Here is a 27,211-nt window from a genome sequence, read left to right on the forward strand (position 1 = left end):
CGCGCGCAGGGCGGCTGGCGGGCCACCTGCACCGGGGAGCGGGCGGACCGCGGACCCGCACTCTGGAAACGGCAGACTGAGTCCGTGAGCCGGGAGCGTGCACCACCAAGCATCTCACGGAGCTCCGGAGCTCCGGTGTGCTCACTGGATCGAGGCTGAGACCGGGAGCTCCGGGAGCGTCCGCGGGGCGGCTGGCGGCTGGAGGGCCACCTGCACGGGGGAGCAGGCGGACTCGCGGTCAGCACCCGTGAGACACCAGACTGAGACGGGGAGCTCCGGGAGCCCGCGCGGGGCGGCTGGCGGCTGGCGGGGTTGGAAACACAAAGGACAGAGACGTGCCGGCCCTGGAAGTGAGGGCTGGGACGCCGGGTGTGGGGCGCACAGCCCGGGATGCTGCAGGGTTGAGCAGCACCAACAGAAACAGAGTTAAAGTGGCCAGAACATCAGTGGAGAACGATCCGCGATCCCTCTGTTCTGAGACAGAGGCTGAATTTCAGCCGCTGCTGCTCTCTCAGAAGAGGCATAGCAAACCGCCAGGGAAAGCCGCCAGAGAACAAAAGCCCGGAAATACCGGCTCACAGGGTGCCCATCCCCATCCCCCCTCGCAAGGGACACAGAGACTCTACCCAAACAGGGTTTTCTGAGTACCGGCAGGCAGGCCCCTCCCCCAGAAGGCAGGCTGAAAAATCAAGAAGCCCACAACCCGGAGCGCCTGAGTGGCGCAGTCACCAAGCACCTGTCTTCGGATTAGGGTGTGATCACAACGCTCCGTAAGGAGTCCCTCATCGGGCTTCTCCACCGGGAACCTGCTTCTTCCTCTCCCACTCCTCTGCTTGGGTTCCCTTTCTTGCTGACTGTCTCTCTCTCTCTCAAATAAATAAATAAACTCTTTAAGGAAGAAGCCCACATCCCTAAGATCTCTATAAAACAAGGGCGCACGGCCTGGGTCCCAGTCAACACTTGGGCTCTGGACAACCCTGCAATCTCTCTTCATCAGAATGACGAGAAGGAGAAGTCCCCCCCAGCAAAGAAAAGATAATGAGTCTGTGGCCTCTGCCACAGAATTGGCCTCGGCCACAGAATTAATACATATGGATGTATCCCAATTATCAGAAATGGAATTCAGAGCAACAATGGTCAAGATGATGAGTAAACTTGAAAAAAGCATCAGAGAAAGCGTTGCTGAGAATATAGAATCCCTAAGGGCAGAAATGAGAGCGAATCTGACAGAAATTAAAAATTCTATGGGCCAAATACAGTCAAAACTAGAGGCTCTGACGGCCAGGGTCACCGAGGCAGAGGAACGCGTTAGCGAATTGGAGGATGGGTTAGTAGAAGAAAAAACGAAAATAGAAGCTGGTCTTAAAAAAATCCACGCCCACGAATGTAGATTACGGGAGATTACTGACTCTATGAAACGATCCAATGTCAGAATCATCGGCATCCCTGAAGGGGTGGAGAAAAACAGAGGTCTAGAAGAGATATTTGAACAAATTGTAGCTGAAAACTTCCCTAATCTAGCAAGGGAAACAAGCATTCGTGTCCAAGAGGCAGAGAGGACCCCATCCAAGCTCAACCAGGACAAACCTACGCCACGGCATGTCATAGTGCAATTCGCAAATATTAGATCCAAGGATACAGTATTGAAAGCGGCCAGGGCAAAGAAATTTCTCACGTACCAAGGCAAAGGTATCAGGATTACGTCAGACCTGTCTACAGAGACCTGGAATGAGAGAAAGGCTTGGGGGGGCATTTTTAAAGCTCTTTCAGAGAAAAACATGCAGCCAAGGATCCTTTATCCAGCAAAGCTGTCATTCAGAATTGATGGAGAAATAAAGACGTTCCAAAATCGCCAATCATTAACCAATTTCGTAACCACGAAACCAGCCCTACAGGAGATATTAAGGGGGGCTCTATAAAGGTAAAAAGGCCCCAAGAGTGATACAGAGCAGCAAGTCACAACCGATACAAAGACTTTAAAGAGAAATGGCATCATTAAAATCATATCTGTCAATAATCTCTATCAATCTAAATGGCTTAAACTCTCCCATAAAACGCCACAGGGTTGCAGATTGGATAAAAAGACATGACCCATCCATTTGCTGTCTACAAGAGACTCATTTTGAACCCAAAGATGCATTCAGACTTAGAGTAAGGGGATGGAGTACCATCTTCCACGCAAATGGACCTCAAAAGAAAGCTGGAGTAGCAATTCTCATATCAGATAGACTGGATTTTAAACTAGAGGCCATAGAGAGAGATACAGAAGGGCACTATATTATTCTTAAAGGAAGTATTCAACAAGTGGATATGACAATTATTAATATATATGCCCCCAACAGGGGAGCAGCAAGATACACAAGCCAACTCTTAACCAAAATAAAGAGACATATAGATAAGAACACAGTAATAGTAGGGGACCTCAACACCCCACTATCAGAAATAGACAGAACACCCTGGCAAAAACTAAGCAAAGAATCAAAGGCTTTGAATGCCATACTCGACGAGTTGGACCTCATAGATATATATAGAACACTACACCCCAGAACCAAAGAATACTCATTCTATTCAAATGCCCATGGAACATTCTCAAGAATAGATCATGCTCTGGGACACAAAACAGGTCTCAGCCAATACCAAAAGATTGAAATTATCCCCTGCATATTCTCAGACCACAACGCTCTGAAATTGGAACTCAACCACAAGGAAAAACCTGGAAGAAACTCAAACACTTGGAGGCTAAGAACCATCCTGCTCAAGAATGACTCGATAAACCAGGAAATCAAAAAACAAATTAAACAATTTATGGAGACCAACGAGAATGAATACACAACGGTCCAAAACCTATGGGATACTGCAAAGGCAGTCCTAAGGGGGAAATACATAGCCATCCAAGCCTCACTCAAAAGAATAGAAAAATCTAAAATGCAGTTTCTATATTCTCACCTCAAGAAACTGGAACAGCAACAGAGGGACAGGCCTAACCCACTGACAAGGAAGGAGTTGACCAAGATTAGAGCAGAAATCAATGAATTAGAGACCAGAACCACAGTAGAGCAGATCAACAGGACTAGAAGCTGGTTCTTTGAGAGAATCCATAAAATTGATAGACCACTGGCAAAACTTGTCCAAAAACAAAGAGAAAGGACTGAGATTATTAAAATTATGACTGAAAAGGGAGAGGTCACGACCAGCACCATTGAAATTGCAAGGATTATTAGAAACTTTTATCAACAGCTATATGCCAAAAAACTAAACAATCTGGAAGAGATGGAGGCCTTCCTGGAAACCTATAAACTACCAAGACTGAAACAGGAAGAAATAGATTTCTTAAATAGGCCAATTAACTATGAAGAAATTGAGTCAGTGATAAACAACCTTCCAAATAATAAAACTCCAGGCCCAGACGGTTTTCCTGGGGAATTCTACCAAACATTCAAAGAAGAAATAATACCTATTCTCCTAAAGCTATTTCAAAAAATAGAAACAGAAGGAAAGCTACCAAACTCATTCTATGAGGCTAATATTACCTTGATCCCCAAACCAGGCAAAGACCCCCTCAAAAAGGAGAATTACAGACCGATTTCTCTAATGAATATGGATGCCAAAATCCTCAACAAGATCCTTGCTAATAGAATCCAACAGTACATTAAAAGGATTATCCATCATGACCAAGTGGGATTCATACCTGGGATGCAAGCATGGTTCAACACTCGCAAATCAATCAATGTGATACATCATATCAACAAGAAAAGACTCAAGAACCATATGATCCTCTCAATTGATGCAGAAAAAGCATTTGACAAAATACAGCATCCTTTCCTGATTAAAACCCTTCAGAGTGTAGGAATAGAGGGTACATTTCTCAATCTCATAAAAGCCATCTATGAAAAGCCTACTGCAAGCATTATTCTCAATGGGGAAAAGCTGGAAGCCTTTCCCTTAAGATCAGGAACACGACAAGGATGCCCACTCTCGCCACTATTATTCAACATAGTACTAGAAGTCCTTGCAACAGCAATCAGAAGACAAAAAGGGATCAAAGGTATCCAAATCGGCAAAGAAGAAGTCAAACTGTCTCTCTTTGCAGATGACATGATACTCTATATGGAAAACCCAAAGGAATCCACTCCCAAACTATTAGAAGTTATAGAACAATTCAGTAAGGTGGCAGGATACAAAATCAATGCCCAGAAATCAGTTGCATTTCTATACACGAATAACGAGACTGAAGAAAGAGAAATTAGGGAATCCATCCCATTTACAATAACACCAAAAACCATGCGTTACCTTGGAATTAACTTAACCAGAGACGTAAAGGACCTATATGCTAGAAACTATAGATCACTTTTGAAAGATATTGAGGAAGACATAAAAAGATGGAAAAATATTCCATGCTCATGGATTGGAAGAATTAACATAGTTAAAATGTCCATACTACCCAGAGCAATCTACACTTTCAATGCTATCCCGATCAAAATACCGAGGACATTTTTCAAAGAACTGGAACAAATAGTCCTTAAATTTGTATGGAACCAGAAAAGGCCCCGAATCTCCAAGGAACTGTTGAAAAGGAAAAACAAAGCTGGGGGCATCACAATGCCGGATTTCGAGCTGTACTACAAAGCTGTGATCACAAAGACAGCATGGTACTGGCACAAAAACAGACACATCGACCAATGGAACAGAATAGAGAACCCAGAAATGGACCCTCGGCTCTTTGGGCAACTAATCTTTGATAAAGCAGGAAAAAACATCCGGTGGAAAAAAGACAGTCTCTTCAATAAATGGTGCTGGGAAAATTGGACAGCTACATGCAAAAGAATGAAACTTGACCACTCTCTCACACCATACACAAAAATAAACTCCAAATGGATGAAAGACCTCAATGTGAGACAGGAATCCATCAAAATTCTAGAGGAGAACATAGGCAACAACTTCTATGACATCGGCCAGAGCAACCTTTTTCACGACACATCTCCAAAGGCAAGAGAAATAAAAGATAAAATGAACTTATGGGACTTTATCAGGATAAAGAGCTTCTGCACAGCCAAGGAAACAGTCAAAAAAACTAAGAGACAGCCCACGGAATGGGAGAATATATTTGCAAAGGACACCACAGATAAAGGACTGGTATCCAAGATCTACAAAGAACTTCTCAAACTCAATACACGAGAAACAAATAAACAAATCATAAAATGGGCAGAAGATATGAACAGACACTTTTCCAATGAAGACATACAAATGGCTAACAGACACATGAAAAAATGTTCAAAATCATTAGCCATCAGGGAAATTCAAATCAAAACCACACTGAGATACCACCTTACGCCAGTTAGAATGGCAAAGATAGACAAGGCAAGAAACAACAATTGTTGGAGAGGATGTGGAGAAAGGGGATCCCTCCTACATTGTTGGTGGGAATGCAAGTTGGTACAGCCACTCTGGAAAACAGTGTGGAGGTCCCTTAAAAAGTTAAAAATTGAACTACCCTATGACCCAGCCATTGCACTACTGGGTGTTTACCCCAAAGATACAGACGTAGTAAAGAGAAGGGCCATATGCACCCCAATGTTCATAGCTGCATTGTCCACAATAGCCAAATCATGGAAGGAGCCGAGATGCCCTTCAACAGATGACTGGATTAAGAAGCTGTGGTCCATATATACAATGGAATATTACTCAGCTATCAGAAAGAACGAATTCTCAACATTTGCTGCAACATGGACGGCACTGGAGGAGATAATGCTAAGTGAAATAAGTCAAGCAGAGAAAGACAATTATCATATGATTTCTCTCATCTATGGAACATAAGAACTAGGATGATCGGTAGGGGAAGAAAGGGATAAAGAAAAGGGGGGTAATCAGAAGGGGGAATGAAACATGAGAGACTATGGACTATGAGAAACAAACTGAAGACTTCAGAGGGGAGGGGGTGGGGGAATGGGATAGACTGGTGATGGGTGGTAAGGAGGGCACGTATTGCATGGTGCGCTGGGTGTCATACGCAACTTAATGAAGCATCAAACTTTACATCGGAATCTGGGGATGTACTGTATGGTGATTAACATAATATAATAAAATAAAAAATAAAAAAAAAGAATTCACCTGTAACAGCACAGGTGGCTTACCTTGTATCTGGTTTTAGATTTTCTACTGTGGAGAAGGTTTGATTTGTAATTTGAATGGACTTGTTCTTCCCGCTGAATGACCCATTTTCTCTGGATATAACTTCATATTCTGAAAAGTGAAAAAGCCAACAAATACTTGTCTTTACATCTTGGCTGATTTCATTGTTCTTAACGCTAACAGCATCATAAAGTCATTCTTATAAAAGTGAGCAATTTAGACTGCATTTCTTGAGGCCTACTGATCTTATGCATTAGCAATTTCCAGATGGGGATGGTGAGTGGGTGACAAAGGTCCCAAAGCATTTTTGGAGTTGCTCATTGACCATTTCTGCTTTCCCTTTACTGGAATACAGAAGTCTTGGTAACTGTGCAGACTGATGGTGCTCCTGTGATAGCTTTGGACTGGTAACCAATGATTTTGCCAGGCAAGTCAGATAGTCTGCTCTCATTGGAATGCTCAGTATGGGGAAAGCACTGTATGAGAAGTGGTACTTGAGTAGAAGCCACGTTTCTTTCTCTATGGAGCTTTACTTTATAGCTGGGGAAAAGGCCACTGCATTCATGGTGCTGCTACAAAAGAAATTGGGGTTTAAAAATCATGTAGCAAATAATAGGTAACCAAATAATGAATGAGAGTTCATTATTCTGAACTATAGAATTGTGGGATTTTTGTACCTATTGCTTATGTAAGTTACAAAGTTTTGTACCCTATTGCTTACATATGCCTTCTTGATAATTATCCTTTTTAAAAAAACCATGACCTTAAAGTATGCATAGCGATCTCCATAAATGTCCCTTAAAGACAATGTTTCTATGAACTTGCAGGACTAATCAAGAGAAAGACTTTCAGATTAAGAAAAAATTTATAAATTTGTTAGTTGCTTTTCCCTGCTCTCAATTGGAGTTTAGTTTAATGTATGTGACAAGATCATGCAGAGGATTAAACACTCAAAAAACAACAAACAACAACAAACCCCACTCAAAATACACGAATGTAGCCATCAGGGAAAGTGAGAAGGCTGCAAAGGCAAGTTACTGGGGATTTCTGCTAGCAGCACTGAGACCAAAGGTGGGAGATGGAGACTGGAAATAAAACTGAAACTATGAAAGACTGAGGAAGATATAATCACCAATTTCAATTTGGGAAGAAGTTTTAATGGTATATTTGAAAATCGAAAAAGGGGGATAGCTCTTTCTTAATACTTTTGTATGACCACCCTTCCAAAATTTCAAAATTAAACTAGAAGGCATTGGCCATTGTATCTGGACACAATAGTAAAGCTACCAAAGGACTAAGGGCTAGTATTTAGTATTTCCTTTCTCAAACTCTTCTATTCCCAACCTATCTCTCAGTTGGCTTTCTGTTCTCACAGAGGGTGGAAAGGGAGGGAAGGGGAGGGCCCTGAATTCAAATATATCCATTTTATATCTTTTTCTCAGCTGTGAAGCAATATTTACTAGAAAAAGATGGGAATAATCATAATGGAAGTAAAACTGATTTTTTAAAAATGGAAACTGCTTGTTGGATACAGGGTTAGATGTGCTTCTGATATGAGGGACTGAAAACACTCATGACTTTTCTACTAAAGGGCATGGTGGGGGCTAGTTAGTCCTCTCAAAAAAAAAAAAAAACTGCATGGCTCAATGAAAAGAGACAGACCAAGTCACTTGCCTTGATCTCAGTCTCAGTTTTCCCATCTGTAAAATGTCAATAATATCTCTTCATAGTGTTGTTGGTGGGGATTAAATTAGGAATATATAGAAAGTGCTTAATAGTATTTTGCATTTTTTTTTCCAACAGGTGGTACCTATTATTGCTGTTGCTTTTATTATCCCTTATTATCCCTGAGTTGTGTTTTGAAACTAGGGTCACAAAAATTTGAAAGATTCCAATTGGATAGATTCTTAGTCACTGAAAGAAAAAATTATATCACATTCCAGTTGACTATGCATGGAAGCAAGCACCTTCAAAAAAACATCTTTGGCTTAGGATACTTCTCATTGACTATGTAATATTCTTTTTAATCTTACCCCAGGCTCTTAGTACTAGAAACTCTTACTGCATATCTTCTCTAATTTTCTTTTGACTCATTTTTAAGTGCTCATTTAATACTATTTTTATCCTGAAAGACCCAAACAAGTTTTCAAGATATAGAATTTATTTTCATAAATAAAAAAACATAGAATTTCTCTTAGAATTCTAGCTTTTGAATGTATATTCTTGGGCTTTGTAAATATATCCTTCATTTGTAATGTTTTAAAGCAATCATAGCTTTTTCGTAAGTCCACCAACACCATAGAAATGGAATATTAATGTTTGGAATGAACATCTATAGACATATTCTGAAGGTAAAGACAAACACTTACTATGTGTCCATATTTCTTATCATATTTTAAAATATGAAAAAAATTAAAATATGGGCTTTATAAATTTCTTTAACAGTAAAGATACAAGGAATTTATAAAGAACTAGCACTGAATAATTGGTATTTTTCCTCCTCAGAGTGTATTACTGCCCTATTAAGAGAAAATTTACTTAACAGAAAAAAACCTATTTATTATAAAGATTGGAAAATTAGAGTTTGGTCATGAAAACAGAGCATGAAAATAATAATGGTGACACTATTTCTACCAGTCCTACCATTGCTACTACTGACAAACATTAATTTAATAGCTTCTGACTAATGCTGCCAATTTAAATTCTGTTTAATTTTACCCTCATAAGGGGTGCCTGGTGGCTCAGATGGTTAGGCATCCAACTCTTGGTTTTGGCTCAGGTCATGATCTCAGGGTTGTGAGATGGAGCCCCCACATTGGGCTTCAGGCTCAGCAGGGAGTCTGTTTGAGATTCTTTCCCCCCACCTTCTCCCTCCTCTTTCCCTCTTCCCCCAGCTCAAGCTCTCTCTAAAATAAATAAATAAATAAATAAATAAATAAATAAATAAGTAAATAAAATCTTTAAAAAAAATTCTTTCTCCCTCTCCTTCTGCCCTTCCCCCGTCCCTAAGAAAAATTATCCTTAGTTGATAGCAATCGGAGTTATCGTTATTATTATTATTATTATTATTATTATTACAAATAAGGAAACTAAAGCAAAGAGGTTAAGTTGCATATATAGTATGCAGCCAGTCTGGGATTTAAATCTATGTTGGCATGATCCTGGCATATCACAAAGCAGCACCTCATAACTTAAAGTTCTTCAAGGACCCAGGCTATGGCCATTTTCTTAGGTGTATCTATTTCCCTTTAGTGTAGAAGGGACATATAGAAGCAACCAAATTTCAGCATATTTATTACAGGTAATATGTGCCTGTCAATTAAAAGACAGATTACTGACAGAAGCCAACTTGGGGAGTAAAGAATATGTTTCACTCTCTTTTTGTTATCTTTCTCAATCCTTTCTTATAAAACTATTTCCAGTGATTTGAGAACTAACCTCTGTATTATCTGAGCTGCTGGTTTCTAAAAGATTACATTTGAAATCAAGTGGTATTTAATAAAACACTAAAAATAAACAACAGTGCAAAAATAGAACAATAGGATTTATGGTCCAACATTTAAATACAGACTAGGTAATGATTAAATATGGACTTATTTCTATCTAGAAAATATTGTAGCTGAAGAGATATGGTCCTTATCCATGAAAATTGTTATCATAAGCCCAGTATCTTGTCAAAGATCTTAAGCAGCCCATTAACATTTTGTAACAATGTTATAAATGTAATTGGTTAGATGGATAAAGTATACTCTACTCGTTATTTTTTGGAGATTACAAGTTTCTACAATTAAAAAAAAGTTACATGATGAACCAGAAAGGAAAATCCTTTTGCCTTTAAAAAGTTAAATCAGATATTGAAACACAAAAGGGAATATGTATTAGATTATTAGATATATTAACCAATTCCAACTTGATGTCCCTCAACTTTAAGGCTAATGAAATTTTATAGATCATTTGGTTTTATGATAACTAAGCCTCAGCCTGTCATGAGAACTCCTTCTTAATAGCACAGTTTATATGAATTGGGAGTTTTTGACTTTTTAATCGATGTAGATAATTAAAGCTTAGAGATTGGTTTTTAGATATTGGGATGGTAGGACCTACTGGCATAGTTCCAAGTAAAGAAGCAGGACTAGGCGAATCCCCAGGAAAGATGAGCAATGACTGGTTCTTTCTTAAAACAAAGGCAAGGTCTGCATGAGAAATGAAATTCACAAAATATGACTTAAAAAAAAAAGCCAGCCAAGCAAAAATAGGCTGTTTATAGCAGAAGTTGCCCAGACCAAACAGTTTTGTCTGAGGAGAAGTAACTGCTGCTTTCTCCTTTATTCACAGAAAAAAATTTTTTTGTCAGATGCTGAATCTCACACTCCCTACTTCCCTTGTGTACCCCTATCCATCCTGACAGCCTCTCAGTGGACCCCTCCAAACCCCATCTACTCATCCCAGGCATGGCAGGACATGGACAGCAGCAGCTTTGTATAATCCCACTATTTGCTGTATTCCTCAGGCTGATTCAGCCTCTTAGTCTTTTCTTCCTCCTCTCTAGTTTGACTGACCTGTTCACTATGAAGGAATAAATTCCCATATAATAAATTCAAAGAATGAATTTTATTTTTCACAGTCATTTTTAGAGGGATTAGGTGAGTGATAGAGAATTAAAATTTCTGAGGTGAGCAGAAAATTGACTAGGATTAGAATTCTAAAAAAAAAAAATTCTCCTAAAATAATTGAAGAACTTTTAGCCCACTGGAAACCTCTAGATCGATCTAGAAATTGGGTTGGTGAAATGAAAACTGGTTTAAATATCATCAGCACTGCCAACTTCTCCTATGTTATCTGTAATTTTCTTGATAATGGAAAGATCAGATCTATCTTTATACTGTGAAAAAGAGTTCTGAGAGGAAATGGAAGGGATGCAACCTAAAGAGATCTGTTAAATTAAAAGGAAGCCCATCACCGGGACACGGATGATGTTTTCCCATCATATGACACTTTTGTCAATACAACTCTGCTAGGACTTGTGACCCTTAAGATATACCTCATAGGACACAGTTTGACCCAGGTACCACATTCACATATCAATGATTCCCATCAGATTACCAGTCCTCATGCCATGATCTTACCAGTGACAGTATCATTTAGTGGCTTATCCCAGTCCAGGATGACAAATGAGGGACACCCTTCCACAGTGACCACAGTGAGGTTGGTGGGTGGGTTCTGCGGTGGGCTGGTGGCATTCCCCTCAGTGGCATCCTCTTTGGGGAACCGTTTGACAGAATCAGTGATGGAGCAGGGCCTGTTGTCAGGTTTTTGGATGTATCGCACATGAGGACCTAAGAGAGAGAGGACACTGACATTTAGCCTTGTTTGAGCTTGTAGAGAAGGTGGAGGTAAACTCATATATATTTCTCTGTTTGAGGACATTTGGTCTCACATTATAGGCAGATAGATGAAAGCAGTGATGCGGGTTGTTCAAACTTGTGGAAATCTAGAATTCCTGTCTCTGGGATACCTAATATGGATGTTGTAGCTGGTTTACTTCTCTAAATAGGTTTAACTTATGCTAATATCCAAAAGTAATTTGGTCCCCCTGAGCATGTTTTAAACTGCATAATTTACGGGGCAGTTTTCCACTGTACTCAAGAAGGTGTTGCCTTAGTAGTGGGGAATAATTAGCCCTACACTAAACAAGTTCTGGTCTCACCTAACAAATCTTAAAAGCCAGACTCAAAAGGGTAAAGTGATTTCAAGTAATTTAACTACAGCCATGACAAAACTCAAGAATATTTTATAATAAAAACATCCAGCAACATGATGAGATAACAGGAAAATATTACCCATAATGAGGAGAAAAACAAATCATTCGAAATCAATCTAGAACTTGCATGGATGTTAGTCATCAGGCAAGGACAGTAAAACAGTTATTATCATTATAATCCACATGGTCAAAAAATTGAGAGATGAAAGATATAAGAAAGACCCAAATAAAATTTCTAGAGGTGAAAAATAAAATGTGTAAGATGCAAACACACAGGATGTTGGTAGTACAGATATGATATTGGAAAAAAAGATAGTGAACTTGAAGACATAGCAATGAAAACTACCCAAAATGTAACTGGAGAGAAAAAAAGAATTAAAAATAATGAAAAGAGCATCAGTGAGCTGTGGGAGAACTTCAGGAAGTATAATATACACGTAATTTTAGTATCTGAGTAGAAAAGAGGCAGAAAAAATATTTGAAGAAATAACAGTCAAAAAATTTCCAAATCTGGTTTCTCTCATCTATGGAACATAAGAACTACGAANTAAGAACTAGAAAGATCGGTAGGAGAAGAAAGGGATAAAGAAAGGGGGTGGTAATCAGAAGGGGGAATGAAGCATGAGAGACTATGGACTCTGAGAAACAAACTGAGGGCTTCAGAGGGGAGGGGGTGGGGGAATGGGATAGGCTGGTGATGGGTAGTAAGGAGGGCATGTATTGCATGGTGCACTGGGTGTTATACGCAACTAATGAATCCTTGAACTTTACATCAAAAATCAGGGATGTACTGTATGGTGACTAACATAATATAATAAAAATATTATTATAAAAGAAATAAAAAATAAAAAAATAAAAATAATTAAAAAAAATTTCCAAATCTGATAAATCTCTAAACCCACAGATCCAAAAAGCTCAAAGAAACCTAAGCAAAATAAACATGAGGAAACTACACCAATATAATTAAGTTTCTCAAAACCAACGATAAGGAGAAAACCTTTTAAAGGAGGCAGAAAAGGAAAGACACATTGTATATAGAACAACAAAGGTAAGGATTATGGCAGATCTCTCATAGTAAAGAATATGAGTGAGAAGGTAGTGGAGCAACACCTTTAAATACTGGGGGAAAAAACCCTTATCATCTAGGATTTTATAACTAGTGAAAAAAAATTTTTAAGTGAAATACCTTTTAGACATACAAAAGCTGACAGAATTTGGAACCAGCAGACCCACACTACAAGAGAGATTAAAGGCCGTTCAGGCAGAAGGATAATGATGTCAGATGGAAATATGGATCCACACAAAGGGACAAAGAGTGCTGAAAATAGTAACTATATAGGTAAATATGCACGACATTTTTATTATTAAATTCTTTCTAAAAGATAATTTACTATTTAAACATAAAAAGTAACAATTTAGTGTGATGTATTAACATGTAAAAGTAAAATGTATATCAACGATAGGCCAGGAGAAGAGAAAACTTGCTGTACTAACGTAAGCATAATTAACATGAGAACAGAAGGTTCTTGCACTATTTGTGAAGTTGCAGAATATCACTAGAAGGTAGATAAAGTTAAGATAAGGTAGGTAAGTTAAAGATGCATACCATAAACCCCAAAGCAACCACTAAAATAACAAAATAAAGAGTTACAGTTAGTAACACAACTAAAGAGAAAAAAAAGAATCATAATAATACTCAGTTTCCAGAAATAAATCCACACCTACATTTCAATTAGTCTATGACAAAGGAGGCGAGAATACACAATAGGGAAGACAGTCTCTTCAATAAATGGTGCTGGGCAAACTAGACAGCTACATGCAAAAGAATGAAAATAGACCACTTGCTTACACCACACACACAAAAAAAACTCAAAGTGGATTAAAGACCTAAATGTGAGACCTGAAACCATAAAACTCCTAGAAGAAAACAGGCAATAATTTGACATCAGTCTTAGCAACATTTTTCTAGACATGTCTCCTTAGGCAAGTTAAACAAAAACAAAAACAATCAGGGCTACATCAAAGTAAAAAACTTTTGCACAAAGAAATTATCAACAAACAAAACGGCAACCTACTGAACGGGAGAAGATACTTGCAAATAGTATATCTGATAAGGGTTTAATATCCAAAATGTATAAAGACTTTATACAACTCGACATCAAACCCCACAAATACTCCAATTAAAAAATGGACACAAGAGGGGCACCTGACATATCTGACAGAGTATGTAATAAGAATAGAGTTACATTCAAATCAGTAACAGAATAATCTCTAGAAAATCTCAACTTATTTAGAAATTAAATTACATCTAAATAATGAGTCAAAGAACAAGTCAAAAGGGAAATTAAAAAGTATTCTGAATAGAGTAAAAATGAATATACAACATATCAAAAACTTTTGGATGCTGCTTAAATAATATCTGGGGAAAAATCTGTAGCAGTAAAAGCCATATTCAAGAAGAGAGGAATCAAATCAATGAGCACATATTTTACCTTAAGGATTAGAAGAGCAAATTAAACCACATTAAGCAGAAGGAAAAAATAATAAAAATCAGAGTTAAATAGACAAAATCAATGAAATGAAAAGTTGATTTTTTCAGAAGATCAAAAAAATTAATAAACTTACAGCCAGACTGATTAGGCAAAAGAGAAAAATGACACACATTATCATTAACAGGAATGAGAGAGGTGACATTACTACAGATTCTACAGATATTATAATAATAAGAGAATATTAAGAACAACTTTATGTCAATAAATTTGACAACTTGGATGAAATGGACTAATAAATGGAAAGATAAAAATTACCAAAACTCACTAGGGAAGAAAAAATACTCTTCTTCTCTACTAACATTTAGGGAAGAAGCCATACCAATTCTAAACTCTTCCGGGAAACTGAGGAGAGTTCAGCATTATTCTGAGACAAAAACTTGACTTAGACATTATAAAAAAAAAAAAAAAAGAAAACTACAGACCAATATCCTTCACTCAATATAATTCTAAACAAAATTTTACCAATTTAAATTCAACAACATATTAAAATGAAAATACATTATGACCTAGTGGAATTTGTCTCTGGAATGAAAAGCTAAAAACTGAAAAACAATTCATTATATTAACAAACTAATAAAAGCGTAATCATCTTCATAAAGGCAGAAAAATCATTAGACATAATCTAGTACTCATTTCTGATAACAGTTACAACTAAAGTAGACATAGAGGGGATTTTCTCAACCCAATAAAGGGCATCTATGAAAAACCTACAAGGTAACATCATACTTAATACATTCAGGTGAGAGCTGAATGTTTTTTCCATAAGATCAGGAATAAGAAAAGGATATCCATCCTCACTGTATCTATTCAATATTTTACTGGAGGTTCCTGCTAGTACAATAAGGCAAGAAAAAAGGCACCCAAATTACAAAGAAAGAAGTAAAACTTTACTCTCAGATGACATGATTCTGTATGTAAAAAATCCAATGGATCTACATAAAAGTTACTGAATTTTGCAAGGTTGAAGGACATAATATCACTGTACAAAAGTTAATTTTTTCTATACATTGGCAATGAATAATTGGAAATTGAGATAAAAAATACTGTTTTTATGGTTTTCTGTACACTGAAAACTAAAAAACATTGGTGAGAGAAACTGAAGACCCAAATAAATGGTAAAATATACCACCGTTCATAGGTAGGAAGACTTAACTGTTGTATAGCTGTCAATTTTTCCCAATTGACCTATAGATTCAATACAATTCTAATAAAAGTATAACCAGGCTATTTTTTAGACACTGATAAGCTGATTCTAAAATTCAGATGTAGATACAGAGGACCCAGAATCATCAATATAATACCAATACTACAGTAACAGGTGGTATTGATGTAAAGGTGGTATACCAATACCACAGTAAAGGTGGTATTGATGTAAAGGCAAAAATAGATCAATGGAACAGAGTAGAGAGCCAACACAGGTCCACACATATATATGGACAATTCATCCTTTACAAAGGTGCAAATGAAATTCAGTGGGAAGAATAGTTTTTTCAACAAATGATGCTGGAAAAATTTTATATCCATAAGGAAACTGATTTTTTTCATACCTTGTATCATATACAAAATTTGACACAATGTGGATCATAGACCTAAGTATAAAAGTAGAAAACTTCTAGAAGGAAACAGCAGAGAAACTTCTAGAAGGAAATGGAAAAGATGTCTATGACCTCTGAATGGTCAGTGATTTCTTAAATACAATACCAAAGTAATGTATATAAAAAATCAAATTAATAAACTGAGATTTATTAAAATTAAAAAACAGAAGACACACACTGGGAGAAGATATTTATTAAAGCATATACCTGAATAAGGTCTTCTACCAAAAAATGCAAAGAACCTCAGGTAGCCTGGGTGGCTCAGTCAGTTAAGCATCCTAGTCTTGATTTCCACTCAGGTCATGATCTTGGGGGTCCTGGGATCAAGCCCTGCATGGGGCTCTGCATGCAGTGGGGAAACTGCTTGAGGATTCTTTCCTTCTCCCTCTGCCCCTCCCCCTGCTCATGTGCATGCTGTCTCTCTCTTTAAAATCAACCAACCAACCAACCAACCTACCTTTAAGGATTCTCAAACTCAACAGTAAGAAAATAAGCAATACCATAAAAAAAAATGGACAAAAAATTTGGACACACCAAAACAGGTGGCAGATAAGGATGTGAACAGATGCTCAGCATCCTTAGTCATTAGAGATATGCAAAGCAAAATCACAATCCGATTCTACTACACACCTATTACAATGATTAAAATGGAAAATACTGACCATACTAAGTGTTAGCAAAGACGTGGAGGAACTAGAACTCTCATTCACTGCTGACTGATAGTACAAATACTGTGGAAAATAGTTTGTAGTTTCTTAAAATGTTAAATATACACTCATATGGATTTAGCCACTGCTCTTGTATTTGTCCAAAGGGATTTGTCCAAAAGGAATGAAGGCATATGTCTATACAAACACTTGTACATGAATGGTCATAGCAGCTTCATTGGTAATGTAAAAAAAAAAAAATTAGAAAAAACCCAAATGTCATAAACAGGTTTAATAAATAATTATATATCCATATACTAGAATACCAGTCAGCAATAAAAGAAATGAACTATTGATACGTGTTGTAACATGGATGAATCTTAAAATAATTATGCTGAGTGAAAGAAACCAGACCAAGAAAAGTTCATACTATATCTTTTCATGTACATAAAAATCCACAAAATGCATAGATATTTATAGTAAAGCAGACCTGTGATTATCTAGGAACTAGAGATTTGGTGGGAGGAGTGAGATGGAGGAATTGCAAAAGTATATGATGACACTTTTGGAGGTGGTGTATGTATTTATTATCTTGTGATGATGGGTTCATGGGTGTATGCATATGTTAAGATTTATCAAATTCTACACTTCAGAAACAAAAATTACAAAAAGGAAATACTGGGCTCTGTATCATAGCTCTCTCACTGTGTGGATTTGATACTGTTCAGAAATATTCTCTGTATCCATGGAAGGAGCATACTTCCCCTATCTTTATCTGAGGTCGGCTATGTCTTTCTTTGGCCAATGGATATTGGCAGGTATAAAACAAGGAGGAGCTTGTTGTGGTTTTGAACTCCCCACTCCTGACTTTGTATTGTCATTAAAATGGCTCGTCCTAAGTCACTGTTGGTCCTTCATCCTGAGCACCAGCCTGAAAAACCATGGAGCGCAGCTGAGCCCAAGCCACAGGAGGCCCAGCTGTACCTGCTGCCAGAAGCAGAACCACCCAGTCAAGCACAACCTAGATCAGCTGATCCTCAGGTGACTTGGAAACACATGGGAAATAAATCCTTATTAGACTATGCTACTTAGATTTCGCAGTTAATACTGCAGTTATTAATTGGTATTTCCACCAAAGACAGCCTTGCTAAAATTGAGATTTGGAGCCAATCATACACACCTTTGAATCTGGGCTTCCCAAGAGGATCAGTTTCTCTTGTTGGAATTGAGCTAAAGTCAGTTATATTACCTGAGAATAGAAGATAATAAATGATTTTAGCAAAATATAAAAAACCTTCTCAATAAAATGAAAAAGTATTAAAAACTATAAATACTTAATATGCCTCCTGGTCAGTTGCTTATTCTGTTATTATAATTATACATACTAGCCACAATAAAAGGCCTTTAATTATGTCCTGCTGCAGGTGTTATGATTATACTAATGATTTTAAGATTAAAGTAGGCAATACTCATTAATAAATTAATATACGTATGACTTATTTTTTAATTAGGTTCCACACCCAATGTGGGGTTTGAACTCATGACCCTGAGATCAAGAGTGGCATGCTCTACTGACTGAGCCAGCCAGGCACCCCAAGATATGTATGACTAATAATGACATCTGATTTAGTGAGAAGCACTGAGAAATCTAGATCTTTTCAGGAAGACTTCTCTAAAAATCTTGGGTACTTTCTTCTCTATCTACGAAGGGAAGGACCATATTCTATCTCAAAGCTTCAAATATGAGTATAATTTCAAAATTTAAAAAGACTCCTATTAATCCTAAAATTGAATAAAACAGATAATCCAGAACTGATACTCTTTCCCCCCTAACTTGAAATCTTTTGGTACTTCATGGCTAAGCATGCAGTGTGAAGTGACTGACATACTAACCAAGATCTTCTCCTGAGGCAGGAGCTGTTGGTTGCTTTTCATCAGTCTCTGTTCTCTCTGAAGGGGCTTCAGTAGGCCTGAGTGTGGCCCTCGGGGGTGGAGAAGTTACTTGGCCTGATGAAATGATTCCTGTAACGTAGAGCCAAAGTAGTCAGGCTTTGTAGGAGCTCTGCCAAGTTCCCCTTTTATTTATTCCATAAATATTTATTCAGCACTTACACTATATGCCAAGCTTGGGGAGAAATCAAAACCTGTGTCTTTGATCGAAATAGATGTGTGAGCCAAATATATTGAAGCATTACAGAAATTGTAAAAGAACTGGATAAGGTCACAGAGAAAGTAAGTAAGACAGAGTAGTAATGTCTATGGGGAAAGATGAAGGGTGGGTAAGGGGAGGGTAGGAATGTCTTCACAGAGGTTGTGACAATAAAGAAGTGAAATAATCAGCAGGTAGGTATGACAGCTATATTCTGGGCAGAGGCTGTAGGAAGAACCAAGCCAGGGAAGCATGAAACCACTTGGTGCGTTTAATTTGACCGTGTGAGAGCCAAGAGTACTTTGAGGTGCCGTGAAAGCTGACTGTGGAAGGACAGGAAAGGCCTGATCATGAAGGGCCTTCCACACTGTCGATTTGGACATTGTTTTTAGGTGACAAGGACCCACTGAAAGATTTTCACTAGGAAGTCATAAGACGAGATGAGAAGGGGATGAATGGCGGGTTGCAAGCCTGGTGGCCAAGAGGGAAGTCAAGAGACGAAAGTAGTTGTAGCAGGCGAAGGCAGAGCCAGTGAACTACGTATGGAGCAGTGGGATTAGATGGAAGGCGTTTTACAGGAAAGCTATCAAGGAGATGGAATGGCTTGACCTGGAGAGTAACTGGCAGGCATGGATCATGGCTGGAGAAGAAGGAAAAAGATGCTTAATATAATATCTGTTCTGTTGACTTCTACAATATATTCCTGCCCTGTTGCACAGCCTAGAGCTGCTAACGTTCTAGCCCTCTGGCTCTCCCGCAGAACCACAATACTGGGGCCAGCATGAAGGCTGGTGAACAGGGGAGCTTTCAATGAGATGTACAGGATTTCATTTCAGGAGATCATGATAAAGAGACGACAAGACATCACATTTTCCATTACCCCTGGCAGGCTGGCAACGCACAGTGCCTCATCCAAAATAATGCACTTGTTGAAAGGCCTGAGGGGGGTTCTGTCTCACAACATTTAAAAAGCGAACTGGCCTAGATGCACAGGGATGGCTTCTGGGACCTCACCCACCCGGAATCAGGATAGAAGCCCAGCGTCCAGTGGACTCACAGTGTCCAGTTTTGGGGGCCAACAGAGGCACATGTCCCATGCACCAAGGACTTGTCTATTGCCTGAGGTAGCACACCAAGAAGGGCTTGTAGTTGTCTAGGCAAATGAACATCACGGAGGCAGAAGGTACATGGCCGACATACCTGGACTTCCTGGCTTGCCAGTCACATTATTCGGTGGTAAAGGTTTTCTTCGTGGGGGCACAGGTCTAGGAGGCAAGGGTGGGCGGCGAGTGCCTGGGACTGCGGCTATGAGATTATATTACAGATAAAGCTGCCATAAGGATTCATTCCGTAAACATGTCAGGTTTTAAAAAATATAACATTTGATAAGTAGCAACTGGAAGACAGGGGAGAGTTTCTGTAGAAAAGTGTCTATGAGTAATACATTCTGATATTCCTTTAAATTAATGTTGGTAATATACCCATGAATAATGAAGCCCATTAACATATGGAAAAAATATCCTCTAATTATAGGTCCATCTGCTTTTTGAAACTGTACAAATATAGAGTTTAACATCTTTAGTTTCTCATATAGGCTCAACAGTATTTCTGAGTTTCTTTGTCCCCCATTGCCTTTGATTTTCAGACTACAATTTCTTATGTCATCTTAGCTTTAAATTGTTAAAGGATATAATTTCTTCTTTGGTGGATGCTCTACCCCACCACCTAAATCTATTATACGATTATAACTGAACAAATGCTTTCAGAACTTCTCAAAATATTACAACAAAGCAGCCTTGATGGCAGAAGCAGATGTGCCCGTGAAGAGCAGGGTCAGTACGAACAATTGTGCACTGCACAAGGGCCCTTGGCGAGGGCTACGTGAGTGGGAGCTGAAGTTTAACACGCACTCTCCTCACCCATCTGTGAGCCCTGGTGCCAGCCTGCCAGCCCAGAGGAAGGGCACAATTTACTAAAGAGTCTGCCTAAATGGCAGAGGGAAGAGATATCTTTATATACTATGCACAAATTATCTTTTCATACTTTGCACAAAGGCTGGCAAGGCTAGAGATGCCTAGAGCAATCCACCTTAACCCAAATTCTAAGTCTTGTGTTATAGCTTAAAAATTCACCTCTTTCTTTGCATAATATGTTGGTTAAAAAATCTTCAAGTAGAAGCCAACAACCTAGGAAAATGCCCTGTGACTTCAAGTACTTCTTGGGAGGCTGGCCAGTGTGCACTTGGACACATGCAGGGCGCTGAGTGTGGTAGCAGAATACGGGTCTGTAGCCCAGGCGTTAATACACCAGAGTAGGTTTCATAGTAACCTTTTGAATGGTTCTTGCTCAACGCAAACCTTTCCAAGTCACCAGCTTCGTAATTTTGGCCTATTATATACAGTACAGTCTTAAACTAGGCACATAAATCCTATCAGGCAAAAGGATATTATAGTAAATTACACAAGAACAGAATTTTGACATGAACACTAGAACCCACAGTGACTCTTCAGCATTTGTCCATTGTGATCCCTCAGAACATTATACAAAGTGATTCTTGAATTAGTACCCATTACTGGTTCTTATAAATATTTCATGTGTGCACAGAGCACTATTCATTTCCCCAAAGATAACATCTTATTTTTAAATTTTTTTTGGAGAGGGAGAAGAGATTGAGAGGGAGCATGCACAGGGTGAGGGAGGGGCGGAGGGAGAGAGACTCTTCAGGACACTCCACACCTGACACTGGACGCGGGCTCCATCTCACGACCCTGAGATCGTGACCTGAGCTGAAATCAAGAGTTGGATGCTTAACCAACTAAGCCACCCAGGCGCCCCAAAGATAGTATTTTATGATGTTTCTCTAGCAGCACCCATGTACTGTTGCCATGGTTCTTTGAGAGCTGTGAGGATGACGCTGTTTTGGCTACAACATTTGACACTGCAGTTACCCCCAAGGAGCACAGTAGAGCAAAGTAAGGGAGCCAGTATCTTAGTTCTTACCTGGTCTTTTTGTGGAGTGGGTAGAGTCCACTGACACATTTTTACCAGCACCTGATGGCTCTGGTGCTTGCTTGACCCCTATGAGCAGACATAACGAAAGGGAGTAAATAGACAGCAAAAATGTGTTAAATGTTTTTTCACAGAAACTTGGTAATCAGTGATAATGTGCATTCAATGCAGAACAGTGGCACTGGTGTTTTTGTGCTGCACATTTTAATTGGCTTCTCCTATCTGCATATAGAAAATATTCAAAGCCCTGTATTCATTAGCTGTAATAGTTTTTCTGAAGAGTTAGTATTTGATTATGGATCATGGTCTTAGTCTTAATTTTCCATGATGCCCACACTGTACTGCCTTCCTGGGTGGTATGGTCTCACCAGGCAGACTTCATATTCAGTGATGGGCCATTTTTTTGCCAATATTCATGAGTACATTCTGTGGTTTAAAAAAAGTTTTCCTCCAACCCTCCAATACCCCCCTAAAACCTCTTAAAAATCCAATGTGTTTGGATTTATACTTGGTAAGTTGACTTAAAAAAATATTCCTGGAGAAGCCTTGGCTATCACGCTGGTTAGGCCACAAACTGGATCTGTACCTTTGAGACTTGTAAATTAGTCCTAGGCGGGCACAGAGCTCCAAATTGCTGTTTGGAAGAAACTGATCTGAAAATTGTTTTGTATGATATTTTATCTCCTAAGTCTCTCAAATATAATCTGGTGGTTATTACTCATTCACCTAAATAGTCATGCTTGGAGCTTGAATATCTATCCTAAGGAGAGGGGGAGCCAAATTAGGTTTTGTCTTATTTTTTTGATGATTGTGCTTTTACATTATCAAAAAATCTTCCCCAATGTCTGACAGTCATCCTTAAGAACAGAAACAGACATTATCTACACAGACAGACAAGAATCTATACTCTGAGGATCTGACTATAATTCACATACTTAAAAAATAAGAATATTTAATATACTAGTCTATACATTAACAATGACAACCAAAATCAACACCTTGTTTTGAGTATTTGCTGTGTTCTAGGGACTATGTGGTCACATTACACACCCGATCTCATTTAATATGCAGGCAGATATATTAAAATAATATAGCTTAAAATACAGGAGAAGCTTTGCTTGCCAAAAATCAGATATTAGTGCATTAGGTGATGAAATTAAATTATTATTATAAGTCAACGTTTTAATTAGCATATAGCATTACAATTATTAACATAATTATTAATACTATAATACTTATAATTAACATTAATATATAAACCCCAGTATTGCAATCCCATATTCTCTGCTGCTTGGTTAAGAGAGGATATATAAAATCATGGAGAACGTTTGCATGGAGCCATGAATTAAATGTTGCTTATTTGTAGTAGGAAGAATGTGTTTTGGGGGTCAAAGACTATTTTGTGGCTAATGCCACAGGCATGGTGAAAACAAATGGCTCATTAGTTTTCTTCCTGTGCCCACTCTCAGTGTAATGTGGTCAGAGAAAGGACTCATTTAGGTGTTTTGGTTGGAAAAGGACTCATTTGTTCATGGCATAGAGGAACGGAAAGTACTTCCATTTGTGTCACTGGGATAACCTGGCTTGGTGAGCCTGATTTACCACTACTCTTTGAGAGTAAAAAATGTACTGTGTATTCTAGAAGGCTAGTAGACTGCGTGTGCCTTTAGTGATTCTTCTTCACAGCATTTTTCCAAATCTTTCTAACTGAAAAACAGAAACAAAGCATTTTGGCTCAAAGCACCTTTTGCATTCATTGCCTTATTTGATCCGTACAACCCTTCTGTGTGGGAGACACCATCCAGGTCCCAGAGATGAAGAAACCCAAGGCAAGAGAAGATTAAGCAACTCAAAGCTAGGAAGTGTTGGGACTCGACCGACATGTGCCCAGCTTAAAGCCTAGCTCTTAACCATGAAGTGGCACAGCACAGTGTACTGTCTTCCTCTTGTCAGCATCTTGCTTCTGTTATTCCTCACAAAGACGCTAAGTGACTTTAGCTTTAGAGTCCTATCTTCTGCCGTTTGGGTGATTTGAGGCATCACTGCTGTGTGTGTTCTGAATGGCCCTGACTGGCAAGCAAAGGTCATCTAACCATGCCACTAGTGTGTGGGACTCAGAGGATTCAGATCCTGACAGTGGACAAATTCTCCAGCCACAGGGGCTAGTGAATTGGAGATACAGGAGAGAATCCAAAATTCTGCAAGACGACTTTATGAGTAAGACCAAAGATACAATTTCCCTGGCTTCATTTCTAATTAAGAAAAAAATCAATGGAAACCAGCTCTTGTGTCACTTTCTGTGTAGGTAGAGACAGAAGCATCTTACTCTTATGATCCTTCAAGGTAAGTACCCAAATCAATCAGCGGCGAACCTGGACTGTCTTCAGCCTTCAGAAACAGATAAAGTTGGCAGGGTAGAAAAATGTTGGTAAGAGCCCTGCCAAAGGCAGCCATGGGGCTCAGGGAAAGGGCACTGAACTGGGGACAGGGGGAAGAACTCCGGTTCTGGCCATGCCTACACCTTGCTGTGGTTTGCATGTCAGCCAGGAAGCAACGTGAGGACCAGAGCCCAGACACCAGTGAACTTCTTTTGCTCTGAATCAGAGAGCAAGTGAAGGCCAGAGGTAGCAGAGAGGCAACGAACGGGAAGGCAAAGGAAGAAGCCAGGAAGAGAGATACTATGGAGAAAGAATTCTCAGGAATTGGCACTTAATCAGCCAGTCTGGCCCAGACTGTGACCTGAATTCTTTTTCCCTCAGGCAGGATTAATCAACATATTTTCGAAAGGGCAGAGTTGGCTCTGGAAGCACCAAGTGGAGTTTTAGCATGAGCCCCCAACTGCCATATGGGAGTTCTCCAAAAATCTCTGGATTTACATAATTTACCCCTTACCAGCAATTGTCAAAAATGAAGTAATCATTTGAGTATTTTTAACCACGGTAACAAAAATGTTGCAAACAAACACAGTAAACTGAAAATCCATTTCCAAATTTATCAGACACTATTCTCAGTGACCAAAAAGGGGTGGTATTTATGCATGATCGGTCTCTGTGCCTTTGTCTCCAAATCTTAGCACCTTGCTAAAAAGCCAGGAGTGATGAGCCAGGAGACTGGAGGGTTTAGCCACAGCCCAGAAAAACACATTCCTCATCTTGGAGGAATCTGGAGGTTTCTGGTTGTCAAGCACACTCTGTGGGGGCAGTCAAGTGTGGATTCCTCATTAGGAGGCAGAGAGAGGAGTCTCAGATTCAAGTATTTAACATATCTGCTAAACCACATGTGTCAAGTTGGTTTCCAGACTACATTTTGCCTGAAACATAATGGGCCTTCAATAAATGTTGGTTGGATGAAGGAGTCCCTGTACAGCTCAGCAACTTCCTTCTACAGGGAGAAAGTTGGGAGACTGACCCTTGATAAAAGAAGTTAGCCCACTCTGTGCTGGACAGACAGTAAACATTTTCAGCTTTGTGGACCATACTGTCTCCATCACAACTATTCCACTCTACCCTTCTATTATGAAAGCAGGCTATGTTTCAACAAAACTTTACTCATGAAAATAGGCAGTGAGCCAGATTTGGCCTGTGGGACTATGGTCTATGTGATCTCCTGGTCCAGTGCATGCTTGTTGCATCTCTGCAGTATAGACCTGAAGTTGGCTCTAATTTTTAGAACACACCAGTGAAGCTGAAACACATCTCTGGAAAACCTCTAAAAGCAAGGTGCTGGAAAAATGACCTACGTATAACCTCAACCTTTGTAGGCTACTTTCAGACTTTGAGGTGGAGGCATATTTATAAATATAGCTAAGAAATGCATATAAAGCTGGGTAAATGTCTGTAATGATGTTATGAAATAAGAAACCGAGCTCAAGATGGTTTAAAGAGTCCCAGAGTTTATGGAATCATTGCAAGATTTTTATAGAAGCCTAAATAATCAAAGGTACATAGTTTTGAGGCCTCAGAATCTCTTTTTGAGTCTTCCCAGGGCACTATCTCAAGTGGCTGAAAACCATGAAGAGTATGTCCTATAAATCCTAAACACTTCCTGTATCAACTGATTTTTCTTTTTAATGTAAAATATCTGGGCTGAAAATTTCAGCAAGAAGAACTATAAGAAAATGTATGTGAGATGGATGAATAATAAAGAGAAATATTCTGGGCAAGATGTCAAAGTTGATTAGGAATCAGTTGACATAGAAATTAAGTCTCATTAAGACTCGATAGAAGCTAGAAGTGAGTGTGGATGAGATAGTGGGACTGGGTGAGAGGAGAAAATAAACAATGGAAATATCTGCATTTCTGGAAATAAGCCAGAACAAAACAATGCAGAATCAAAGTAAGGTGGACTCATGTAAGTCAGTAATCTGGAGAGAATAGATTTTTAAGACATCCTTTTTCTCATGAATTTTTAAAAACCTTATTCAATAAGCAAATAGTCTGAGAGCTATTAAATTTTCCAGTCATTATATCCTACATGTCATCTATGATTTCCAATTTTTATACCATTTACTTCCTTTTTTGCTTTATTGCATTGGCTGAATACTCCACTCCTCTTTTCAGCTAAGTGGTAAAAGTAGGAATCCTGTGCTATAAGAAGAAAAACATTCAGACTGTCATGGTTAAGTATGATGTTAGTTGCAGGTTTTTCACAGATGTCCTTTATCAGGTGAGGAAAGTTCCTTCTATTCCTAGTTCTCTGAGAATTTCCATCATGAATGGATTTGAATTTGTCAAATGTTTGTTTTTTGTATTTATTGAGGTGATGGTATGATTTTTATCCTTTTCTCTGTTAATGTGGTGAATTACAAATTTGTTTGAATGTTGAACCAATCTTGCATTCCTGAGGCAACTATCATTTGACTGTTAAGTGATATTGTAGTAGACCTGGAGATGTATCACCCTGATCTCCAACCAAAGCTCACTCAGCTGAGGCTGATTCTGAAGGAGCTGAAAGAGGATGCTGTCTGCTGACTTCATTCCCCACAGATGGGCAGGATTTCCCGAAGGGAAATTCCAACGGACAACAGAACATGTGCAATGCCTTTGGTTGGGGATAGAAGTAGAAAAAGGGAAGAAGAAACTGAGCTCAGCTTTGTCTACCTGTGCTCACCAGCCCATTTCTACTAGCAACCAACTAAATAAAATGAGGAAACTCTGTTAAGAGGATGTCCATCAACAGTTTAGATAGATGAGTTAATACTACAAAGTTGATTTCATCTACACTAAAGGGTCATAGACGTCAGTTTGTGTTATAAGGGACTCTGGAAAAAAATGTGTTTATATTGCAGATAAACTTATAATAATGCTGTTTTTCTTCTGGAATACAATTAGCATGTTCCTAGTGAGAATCAGTACTTGGTTACACCGAAT

At 38.8% G+C, this 27,211-nt stretch overlaps 1 protein-coding gene across 17 annotated transcripts in view; it reads right to left on the bottom strand.

The window, feature by feature from the left end:
• The window catches only part of ABI3BP (ABI family member 3 binding protein), a 241,368-nt gene that overhangs the window by 22,853 nt on the left and 191,304 nt on the right, over positions 1-27,211 (bottom strand). For all 17 annotated transcript variants that reach the window (XM_019797315.2, XM_019797321.2, XM_034657432.1 and 14 more), the window contains 6 exons: positions 21,834-21,911; positions 20,034-20,138; positions 18,578-18,706; positions 17,865-17,933; positions 11,256-11,465; positions 6,132-6,240 (listed from right to left, as the gene is read on the bottom strand). In XM_019797315.2, coding sequence (XP_019652874.1) covers positions 6,132-6,240; positions 11,256-11,465; positions 17,865-17,933; positions 18,578-18,706; positions 20,034-20,138; positions 21,834-21,911 — 700 coding nt within the window. The remainder of the gene's footprint in view (positions 1-6,131; positions 6,241-11,255; positions 11,466-17,864; positions 17,934-18,577; positions 18,707-20,033; positions 20,139-21,833; positions 21,912-27,211) is intronic.

Source organism: Ailuropoda melanoleuca, chromosome 1 (assembly GCF_002007445.2).
Source record: "Ailuropoda melanoleuca isolate Jingjing chromosome 1, ASM200744v2, whole genome shotgun sequence".
Taxonomy (NCBI): domain Eukaryota; kingdom Metazoa; phylum Chordata; class Mammalia; order Carnivora; family Ursidae; genus Ailuropoda; species Ailuropoda melanoleuca.